General features: G+C 43.6%; 2 protein-coding genes across 4 annotated transcripts in view; one reads left to right on the top strand and one right to left on the bottom strand.

Moving 5' to 3' along the window:
- Nucleotides 1–8645: 8645 nt before the first annotated feature.
- LOC101985994 (39S ribosomal protein L52, mitochondrial-like) lies at nucleotides 8646–8972 on the bottom strand. Of its 2 annotated transcripts, XM_026783128.1 has the most exons (2): nucleotides 8810–8972; nucleotides 8646–8756 (listed from the first exon to the last, which is right to left on the bottom strand). In XM_026783128.1, the coding sequence occupies exons 1-2, from the start codon at nucleotides 8970–8972 to the stop codon at nucleotides 8647–8649; spliced, it is 273 nt and encodes a 90-aa protein (XP_026638929.1). In that variant the 3' UTR covers nucleotide 8646. The 2 variants fall into 2 exon arrangements, with proteins under 2 accessions (XP_026638929.1, XP_013204558.1); XM_013349104.2 differs by having other exon boundaries at nucleotides 8646–8972.
- A 1040-nt stretch (nucleotides 8973–10012) lies between these two features.
- Eef1e1 (eukaryotic translation elongation factor 1 epsilon 1) overlaps nucleotides 10013–11150 on the top strand; it is a 12675-nt gene continuing 11537 nt past the window's right edge. The window contains exon 1 of one of the 2 annotated variants that reach the window (XM_005355064.2): nucleotides 10013–10144. In XM_005355064.2, coding sequence (XP_005355121.1) covers nucleotides 10058–10144 — 87 coding nt within the window. In that variant the 5' untranslated portion in view covers nucleotides 10013–10057. The remainder of the gene's footprint in view (nucleotides 10145–11150) is intronic. The other variant, XM_005355063.2, reaches the window with a different exon arrangement.

Raw genomic sequence — 11150 nt, 5'->3', positions numbered from 1 at the left:
TATAATTCAAGGTAGGGTTCGGTGAGATATTTTTTGCTTTTCAGTACTTTCGGTATTTGGGATTGAACCTAGGACCTCACACATGCTAGGCAAGAGTTCTATTATTGAGCTACAATACCACTCTGAGGCAGGAAAATTGTAAATTCAAGACTGGTCTGGATGTCATAACAAGTACCAGACAACCATTCTAACCACACACACACACACACACACACACACACACATGCACACGCATGAACACCAAGCAAAATAGACGAATAATTTCTAGTGTTAACTTCAGCACAGGAGAGTGAGTGTAGTTGATAATAGCCTAGTATAATTTTGTAAATATCCAACAGAGATGAGCTTGAAGGCTGTAGACACTGGAATTGATGAAAGTACAAGGAAACATAATGGCGTACCACTCTAATTTGATCGCTTTACATTATAAGTGTGTTCTGAAATCGTCATGCTGTATTCTGTACACAGATACAAGCACGTATTGGTTAAAAAGGAAAAGGCAATGATCAATCATTCAAATGGGGAAACTGTCACATTTCTTATGAAACTGAACCATGGAGTATTCTAATATTGTCCAGTCCAGAAGTTTCTAAATCATATTTTAGCTGCCCTTCTGTCTGGTCTGTCTGCTTTCTATTTCTTCCTTTATACTCTAGGAATCACAGGTAAGTCTGAGGAAGGTTTTTCCTTCTTGTACCTGACACTTTGGGTACCTGATACCTGTGTGTGTGGGCCTTTTGATAAAGAAAAACTGTTCGGTATTTTATTTTCAAAACTAAAGCATTTAAGAGCTGCAACAGAATAATTACTGATCGGACTTTATTCTCTCTACTTCTCCCTGCATTGTAAATATTTTTAAATAATTTATTTTTATTTTTATGTGTACTGGCTTTTTGCCTGCATGCATGTCTGTGTGAGGATGCCAGATTCCCTGGAACTGGAGTTACAGACAGTTGTGAGCTGCTATGTAGGTGTTGGGAATTGAACCCAGGTCCTTTCGGAAAAGCAGTCAGTGCTCTTCACCACTGAGCTATCTCTCCAGCTTCAACCATAGTCAATAATTTCAAAGAACCTTACATTAACATTTAATGTACAAAAGAGATCACTTCCAGAGTTTAAAATTTGCCAAGCATCCCTCCAGTATTTTGCTTCCTCTCCGAGAGCCACTTCTAAGAAATCTTTGGTGGATGATTTGCAGGTGAGCACGTGAGTTTTGAGGCAGTCACAGCTGTCTTTGAGAAAATGATGTTTATCTGGATCCCAAATAGACCCTCTTGTAACTACAAGAGAGAATGAGACCACCATTAATTCCATAAAAGTATTTTTAGCCTTTTAATCTCATCTGGTGCCTTTTCCAATCATTGCAAGTAAGTTTCTGGTTGTCTGTATCACACCGACATATGCTGCAGATTCTGCTAGACGGGTGCTGAGGGCTATGTTTCCATCCTCTGGGTCTTCAAGACGTGAGCAAACTGTTTAAGCAAAATTAAGATACCTACAGGCAAAACCTGACAAAGCGTCGCGCACTGAGCTCCATAATAGATTGAGAATTTTTTAATATCATGACACTCTCCATCTTCACCTACCTGTCAGCTCCACATCAGTTGTTATTAATTTAGCACCAGAGAGCCGGGCAAAAGCTGCAAGCTAGCAAGCACACACAAATCTGCAGCGGAGGTGGCAAAGCCTCCTCGGAGATTCTTGTTCACAAACTTTATGGGAATTTGAAAAATGCCCCTCACTTTGCAGGATGCTTGATGGGAAATCAAATAAAGGTTGGAAACACAAGTTTCAGTTGCCGCGTTTCAAAGCCGAGCCAGCTTTAAGACACGAGCAGGCAGGTCTTCTGTGGAATTCTGAGCATCCACGCAGGTGCACAGACCTGTCTTTCGGACTCCTATCAGCGTTACTCCTCTTTAATTAAAAGTCCCATTCCCAGCACTAGCTGGTTCTAAGACACAGACATTCAGGTGCTACCAAGCTGGACAAGTGCGACGTGTGGCAAAGAAATGAATCTACTGTCCTGAAACCGGTTTCCACGGAGCTAAGGACCACTTTGGGCCCTGCTATTGCTTAAACACAGATTGTGTCCCCCCCCAAAAAAATGTTCATGTATTAAAGAGTGGTACTGCTTGGAGGCAGGATAATTTTTAAGGGTAGAGTCTAAATCAGGTCTATTGGCACATACCTGTAATCTCAGCATTTATGGGAGGAGTGGGTTGGTTTTCTCCACCTACCTTGGTGTTGGTAGAAGGTATCGAACTCAAGTCACCAGCCTCCTGAGGCAAGCCTTTTATCCACCAAGCCATCTCGCAGGCCCCATGACCTAGAGAATCTTTCATTCTTCGTAGAGACTACTTTCTGGGTAACTACCTGAAAATCAGTTTCTTCACCCTTCTCTAAGTGCCAGTCTCCTCTTCTGTAAGTGTAGATAATAATAATAATAATAATAATAATAATAATAATAATAGTATTGGCTTCCAAGACTGTTCTGAGAATTGAGTGTTGATGCCAATAGAGTTTGGGATAGAATTCAACAGACAGCAATGATCAATAAATGCCTGGTAGCCCTGTGATAACAATGGCGAGAAGGAAGAGGAGGAAGGAGAGGATTATGATTGTGATAAGATGATGCAGGGCCATTTCCTGAGTTCAAAGAAGTAGTTTGGGTGATCCCTGAATGAGTAACTTGGAGATTGGTGGAAGGAATGAGTTTTCTTTTGGTAAACTGGTTGCTAACTCCTGGCTTGTAATTTTCTGAGACATTTTTGTTTGCCCTGCTCTACTCCCCAAGGGTAAAAAAATGATTTCGCATTTTTGATTTCTGAAGTTTGCTCCAAGGCAAGACTAAATCGTACCTGCATGGTTCACCTCTTAATCCACTCACCATCATCCTGTGTCTTTGCATGTGTATCTGTTCATTCAACACATGTCTCATCCAGTGCCCACTGGGCTCCAAACTGGATGCCAGGTGTGATGACGAAATGATGAACAAGATGCCATCTGTGTCCTTGGGAAGTTTATAGTCCAGAGGCAGAGAGATCATAGACATGTGATCTCAACATCGTTAAGTAAAGGGGTGTATCTCCATGTATGTAGAGCTGTGTTGGTCACGTGGTAATTGTAAACAGATCTGCTGCTTGACACCTGGAATCACAGCACTTAGGAGGCAGGAGGATTGCCATAAGTGGGAGGTTCGGGATGAGATCTTTTCTCAGCAGAATCTATGGCTGCAGTGGGGAGAGGAAAGACACGCCTCTACGTTCTGACCTAGGAAGTTAGTGGCAGGGAGGTGGTGGGGAAGTGGAATGGGCTTCCGGTGTCACAGAGCAAGCCAGTGAACATGTGAGGTCTGCAAGACAGACACAAAATGCCTTCAGAAAAGTGACATTTGTGACATCAGGTCAGCGATATGCTAAGTGTGCTACTGAAATAAGTGCATGCTCCCTTCCTTCTGACTTGGAACTTAGCTGCACTAGAGTGACCTCATGAATTGCTTTTCCTCATTCTGTAGGAGAGGCCTGAAGGGGAGGTTCTTACAATCTTTAAGGGCGTTATCCCAAGTTTCCAATGTTCTAGAACCTGTAGGCCCCAGCTCTTAAAGGCTCTACCACCCCCCCCCCCAGTAGCAGCAGCACCAAGCTGATTAGTCCTTTAAACCCAGAGACACTTAAGGACTAGTCCAGATCTAGCTATGGAGGTCAATAGTGACCAGGAAGCAGTATGTGCCCAGACACAAATCTAGATTTCCTCAAGACACTGAAGCTTGATGGATGGCTGCATCCCCGATGCTTAGAACAGTACCTGGTACATAGAGATGGCTCCATGAACAAGAGGAGTGGACACAAGACATGGCAGAAATAGCAGTATGCACAGCACCTGTGTCACCCTCCTGCTATCTGCCCCACATTTGAGGTAATTCAGACCCTAACTCTGAAGCCCAGCACAGTCCGAGACAGAAAAATAATCTCCTAAAATGGAGTGTTGTCCGATGGGCATCGCTAAGAGCAGTCAGAGAAGGAAACAGCTTCTGGCACACACGCTCATTTTAACAGAAGCCGGGATGACATGTGGAGAGCTGTCATGTCTACTCCAAAGAGCAAACCATCCAGTTCGTGTTCCCCTTGCCAAATTAATTTCATCTGACGTCTCCTTTGTATCCTAAGGTATCATTGATTTCAAACTTGACAATGACAAGAGCAGTGTTCTGTTTGGCAAATTCAGTCTCTCATATGATCTTTATTATGAGTAAGGCTATTCTGATAACCCCAAATCAAATAGACAGAGCAGCTAAAAATACACTTATTGATTCTTTTAAATAAAATATAAGCTTGCTTGCTTTATTATGCTTAATACTGAGCGAGGTAGCGTGTGCATCAATTCTCCATTGCAACAGAGGAAGAAGACAGTAGGAAACCAGGGCTCTGTGGCTGTGAGAACCAGGAAACCAGATGAAAGTTCAAGATCTTTTGTAGCGGGTCCCAAGTCTGACTGTATGTTAGAATCAGCTGACCCTTCCTTTTTTTTTTTCCTGTAGTGATAAAGCCTGGCCCCTCACTACATAAAATAAGGTCAACTCCCCAGCCTGACATGGCATCTGCGGCTTGTCAAAACTCCAGGTGCTTTATGAACAGATCTATTATCTATGTGAGATTGAGCAAATAATTTATTAATGTCATCTTATATAACATTAGTATAGTCAATATTCCATGTCATGGTCCTGTAATTGGAATCTATAGTGTATACAGACACACACACACACACACACACATACACACACCTTTTTTGATTGTGTTAGGCACTTCACTGTCGTGATGGATAAACTAATATATGACTAACAACCTCTTATTTTACTATTTTATTTTTTTATTCGAGCCAGGATTGAAAATAAATCAGACCCAAGTGAAAGAGGTACATACATTGCAATTAGTTGTTTTCTTCCTTATGACTCTAAATATATAGTATGTTTTCCTACTGTTTTTTTTCTTTGAATATTTTGGGTGAAGGAATCAGATTATCTGGTTGTTTTCCATGACTTTGAATTTGTTGTTTGTATCTACACAGAATCATTCGATATATCCCCCCTTTTGTATTATTTCCTGAAAATTTATTAGATCAAAAGGCTGGGCCAACACAACTGGATGATGTGCAGAGACTCTGGAGTGCTTGTTCCCAAACAGGATGTCTTTATCTAGCCCTCTCCTCAAGGTTCAGGGATCTATGCTGAAGAGGAGGAGGAAAGATCAGAAGAGCCAGTCATGGTGCTGACGCCAAGGAAACAGTGTCTTCCAGACACCGCAGGACTGAGGCACAGATGAGCCCACAGAGACTGTGTTAGCAAAGAACATTCAAGCCAGAGGGGGTCCCGGCACTGAGGAGGGGCAGTGGACACAGTCTCCCTTACACACACACCCCAAGAAGCCACCTGCAGCTGACACATGCTGCCAAGAGGAAAATCAGCTTTCTCCAATGGAATGTCACTGGATACATCAATCGCACCCCATGCCCAGGAATAGGTGGCCAACACAAAATAAACTATATGGGTTTCTTTTTGTTGTTGGTTTGTTTTTTGGGAGGTTTAAGGGGGGTGGGTTTGGGCTTCTTTTTTCTTTTTTGTCTTACTGATTTTTTTCATTGTTGGTTTTGATTTTTTTTGGGGGGGAGTGTTATTTTGGTTTTGCTTTAATTTTTTTAAAGAGAAAAAGTACATAAAACTGGGAGGATAGGGAGATGGAAAGAAAATGAGAGGTGTTGGGGGAGGGGAGAAAATGTAATCAAAATATATTGTATGAAAAATTTTTAATTAATTAATTAAGTCCTGGTCAAATTTAGACTCAGTCAGCAAGATTACTACACAGGTACTAAGCAATGCTGAGGTAACTCTCAGGGGCACATTGTCTTAGGCAGGGCTCTCTGAGGCACACAGCTAGCAGAATGAATACATACTGAACCAGAGAGATGTCTCTAAAGGTAAAGGAGTTCACACCAAGTCTTACACCCTGAGTTCCATTCTCGGGCCCCACATGGTAGAAGGGAAGAACTGGTTCTTGAAAGTTGTTCTCTGACGTCAACATGTGTACCGTGGCATCCATAATTCTACACACAGACAGACAGACAGACAGACAGACAGACAGATAAATGTAATAAAAAGCATAGCATCAAAAGCATATACATATATATATGTGTATATATATATATATATATATATATATTACTGGGGGTATTTATTAAATTGGCATAAACAATACTGCTATCTGCAAGTCAGAGACATTGAGATCCCAATAGCCGTTTTGTTTAGTACATGTGTCTGGACACCTCAGCAGTCCCGGTATGGTGCTCGACAGCCTGATGGCTTCCCAGAAAGCCACTGGCCTTCGGTCCACATACGAAAACTGAAGTAAATTGATGTCCAGTGTTAGCAAAGCAAGACAACAGCAGCAACGGAGATGTGGTCACCAGAGGGGTTGACAGTGAGCAGGGAAAGCAGCACTCTTTCCTCCCTTAGATCTTCCGTCGAAGATCTAGAGGTAGTGCAACCCATTCTGTGGGAGAGTCTGCCCCCTCAAGTGATGCTTCCATAAAGTCCTTTCACAGACTGTTTAGTTGATAAGTTGATAACCAAAATTAACCATTACACTCATCAGTATTGGGTGGGTACCCATGTATATGCACATAGAGGGTGTGCTCATGCCCATAGATGGACATACAGAGGCCAGAGGGAGAGACCAGGTGTCTTCTCATCTGGTGCATATTCTGCCAATATCTAGAAATGGCCAGTCTCCAAAGAGCCCCTCCATAACTTCTTGTGGGAAATGTCAGTTGAAACCAAAATTTGGTGGGTTCGGGGTATTCTTTGCCACTAAGTTGTGTTTGTTTTGAAACTTTGTTTGTTGTGAATAAACCGAGCAAGATAAGAAAAACTTCTTATTTTTCTTAAGACAGAAGCATCCTAAGGTCATCTGGATATTTTGATTTAAATTCAGGACAAACGAGTTTGATTTAACCTGACCTATCTGATGCCTGCAATGCCCAAATCCCAACTTCCAATAGTGCTCTATGGCTAGTCCTTTGTTTTATCCCCCAGTGTATACATGCAACCCCATCAGAATAATGCCAGCTACTCTAAAACAGCCAAGAAGCTGGAGACACAACATCAGCAACAAAAAGGCAGAAGCGTTTTCCATTGAATGTGTTTGCTTCGAGTATCCATGATTAAAAGCTTACTGATAATCATATATCAAGTCATTAGAAGAACACCACTCTCAGGGATGGAGACGTGGCTCCATGGTTAAGACCCCACATTGCCATTCCAGAGAACCTGAGTTCAATTTCCAGCAACAGTATCAGTGGGCTCAGAAACACCTAGAACTCCCGCTCCAGGAGATCTGGCGCCCTCTTTTGACCTTTATGGGCACTGCATTCATGTGCACACAACCACAGACATGTAATTAAAAATAAAATCTTTTTTAGAGAAAGAATTCCACAGCCTGTGGACATCTCATCAGTCTGATGTACCATGTGTCTTGTATTGCTTTTCTGGAGGTTTTTTCTCAGTTTGATAAATTTATAATGACATAAAAATGTACTTTCCACAGACAAATTTTAAAAAAAAGGGTATAGCCATGCAGCCTAGTCCTAGTTCTTGCCTATACTTTATAAATTTGGTTTTAAAATAAATACAGAAATGTGCTTTCATTTGCTGCACACCAAACGTTATTAGATGGAGAGTACACCATAAATTCTTTCTTGCCTTGTTTTTTCCACTGACATATCCTGGAAACCATTATTACCACTATACTGGGGCACTCCTAATTCCTGTTCAGCAGTTCATGCATTCTCAAGGTACCAATGATAAGATGACCTCAGGTAGTCCCTTATTTGGGAATATTTGAGTGTTCACGGGCTTGTTTGCATAGACGGGATAGCACTTAATAGTCTCCCACATTCATCCTAAAAAAAAAAAAACCATTGCTAGACAGTTCTAGGCTCAGTTTCCTCACAGGGGCTATATAGTTTTGCTTCCACCTGAAGTCCCTGAGAATAGCTGCATCTTCAGGGCAGCCTACCCATGCATGCTGGCACCTTTGGATTGCCACCCGTCTGCTAGGTAACGGAGGGTTGCTTGTGCTTGTATCTGGTAACTCTAGAATCAGTCGCTTAGTGCCTTTTTATAGCTTTAAGTATAAGTTTTGTGAAATTGCTCTCCATATTTCTACTTGTTTTCCACAGATTTGGTCTGATCTTTTTTCTTTTTTTAAGCATCCATTCACACATTACAGATTCCAGACTTTTGCCGGGCGGAGGTGGCACATGCCTTTAATTCTCTTATTGTTTCTAATTTTCTTCTTGATTGAGTTTTCAAAATATGAAACTACCCAGTCTGTTAATGGGGGTCAGTTTGGCTTCTTGCTTCAAAACACATGCTTCTAGTGATTATCTACTCCAGTGTAACACAGTGTAACTAAGTGGGAAGCTCGGAACTTAACCAAGGATGCTTCAAAATGTTTCCCATTTGTCTTAGTTAAGGTTTCTATTGCTGTGAAGAGACACCATGACCATGGCTACTCTTTTTTTTTTTTTTTAAGTGTGAATGGAGCTGTTTTTTATTGATGTGGAAATGGACTTCTCAGCGAAATCCCCTTGGGTTTAAGACCATGTTCCTGCTACCTTTTTTCCTCCAACTTCTGCTGCCTGAGCTTCCATGCCTGTAATCCAGCATCCATTTCCTGTGTCAGCAGTACAACTCGTCTTGCAAGCTTCTCCCTTTGAGCTTTTCTTCGAAGTTGGCCTTTCATTGGGGGAGCAGGACGGCCATCGGCGAAAGACCAGTCAGGAAGCTCCATGAGGGGCCCATAGCTGGAAGGGTTGGCAGCCAGTCCCTGTTGAAGTCGCCACCGGCCGCCGGCCCGAGCCGCTGCGCTGCAGTGCAATCTCCGGACAACTATGGACAGCCAAGACCCCAACGCAGCCATGCCGTGGCCGGCTACTCTTTTTAAAATATATATATATGGGGCTGGAGAGATGGCTCAGCGGTTAAGAGCATTGCCTGCCCTTCCAAAGGTCCTGAGTTCAATTCCCAGCAACCACATGGTGGCTCACAACCATCTAAAATGAGGTCTGGTGCCCTCTTCTGGCCTTCAGGCATACACGCAGAAAGAATATTGTATACATAATAAATAAATAAATATTTAAAAAAATAAAATAAAATATAAAATATATATATATATATATTATATATATAATGTCTGTGTGTATCTTTGCAGGCCAGAAGAGGGCACCAGACCTCATTACAGATGGTTGTGAGCCACCATGTGGTTGCTGGGAATTGAACTCAGGACCTTTGGAAGGGCAGGCAATGCTCTTAACCACTGAGCCATCTCTCCAGCCCCACCATGGCTAATCTTATAAAGGAAAATATTTAATTAGACCTGGTTTGCAGTTCAGACATTTAGTCCATTATCGTGGGAGGCATGGAAGCACACAGGCAGACGTGATGCTGTAGAAGGAATCAGAGAATTCTATGCCTGGACTGGCAAGCAGCAGGGACATTGGGCCTGGTTTGAGCTTCTGATACATTTCCTCCAACAAGGTCACACCTCCTAATAGTGCCACTCCCTATGAGCCTTTGGGGCCATCTTCATTCAAACCTTGCTTGATCGCTGGCCCTCGTCTATATTTTTAACTGAGATTGGTCTATAGTTTTCTTATTTGGAGAACTCTGTGATGGGCTTGGGAATTGATGTTTTATATTTTTAAAACAAATAGCCTAAACTTTTCTTCTGCGTTCTACAATAGTATTACAAGCATTGCAATGATTCTGTCAAACTATTTGGACTCCCCGCTTCTCTTGGGAAAGGTTTCCTCCACGCCCTGCAAAGCAATGCACCTGTCTCAGAACGTAGCTGGGGCCTGCCCTTTATTAAGACCCGCCCCTTTGCGCAGGCGCGCTTGCCGTCCAGCCAGCCAATCGTGGGACACAAGCATGGGGGCCGGACTTCCTGCTCTATCAGTGCCCTAGCAGTTCGGGTTCCGCCCCCGCCAGGAGCTGGGCCGGAAGATGGCGGCAGCCGCGGAGCTGAAGCTGCTGGAGAAGTCTCTGGGACTGAGGCCGGGGAATAAGTACAGCGCTCAGGGCGAGCGACAGGTGAGGTGGGGCACCAGTGGGAGAGTGGCGAGTTGACCCGGCCCCTACCGGGACTCGAGAATAGAATCGGCCGGGGCTCGAGAGTGGACGCTGCGCCCCACGTGTGTGCTGGACGGGCCGCAGGGCTCGGTCTGGACCTCCAGATCAGTGTCATCATCCCCCGCCCGGGAGCAGAAAGCCGGTTCGGGAGGCGTGGGCAGAGCCGTGGGTTGAGATCACTCCAGGCGGATCGTAGCCGAGAGTGCTCCTTTTATTCAGCGACCACCTTACGATCAGTCACGGGGATGGGGCGGGGATGCGGCCGGGAGCTCGCCCTGCAGGCGAACAGGAGTGATTCTTGGAAGCCTCTTGGCGAAGAGAACAAGGAAGGGGCCCTGCTCATTCTGGGGACACATTGGCTTAGATATGCAGTGTGCAGAGAACTGAAGTTACCCGCTGTGGGACTGTGAGGCTCCTGGTGAGATGTAAGGATTCCGATTTTTTAGGGTTTTGGAAATGAGTTGTTAATAACATAATTTGCCCTGGAAAGACTGTACTAGAGGAAGAATGGTAGTAGGAAACCCAATTTGAATGTGTATTTGGGGGAGTGGTTCCAGATAACTTGTTCTTGTTTGGGCCCTAATGTTTTTGCATTAGGTACGGGTTAAATTTTTGTCCAAAACGTGGAAGTATTGTGGGGTTTACACTAACTTAAAGTGACACTGGAAAGGTTAAGCCTTTGATAGGCTGCAAAGGCCAGCCTGCCCCAGGGGTGATGAGGTTCTCTGTCTTCACCCGTTTCGTTTGCATCAGCCACTACTCCCACGTTTGACTTGGGAAATTTGCCAAGACATGAATATTGCTTTCGAAGATTACTTAGTATGAGGGACAGTCACCAACAATTAAGAGCCCAGCAGAACAAGCATTGAGAAGGAATACAGTGAGGACTGGCCCAGAGGAAGTGGGAGATTGTTTGTTTGTTTGTTTGTTTGTTTGGGTTTCGAGGCAGGGTTTCTTTTTTTTTTTT

Source organism: Microtus ochrogaster, chromosome 16 (assembly GCF_000317375.1).
Source record: "Microtus ochrogaster isolate Prairie Vole_2 chromosome 16, MicOch1.0, whole genome shotgun sequence".
NCBI lineage: Eukaryota > Metazoa > Chordata > Mammalia > Rodentia > Cricetidae > Microtus > Microtus ochrogaster.
The sequence above is the reverse complement of the archived record's forward strand: the minus strand, read 5'-3'. Positions and strand labels throughout refer to the sequence as shown.

Coding starts and splice junctions, on each gene's coding strand:
- LOC101985994 (XM_013349104.2), bottom strand. CDS start 8,972: ATGGCTGCGTTGGGGTCTTGGCTGTCCATAGTTGTCCGGAGATTGCAC.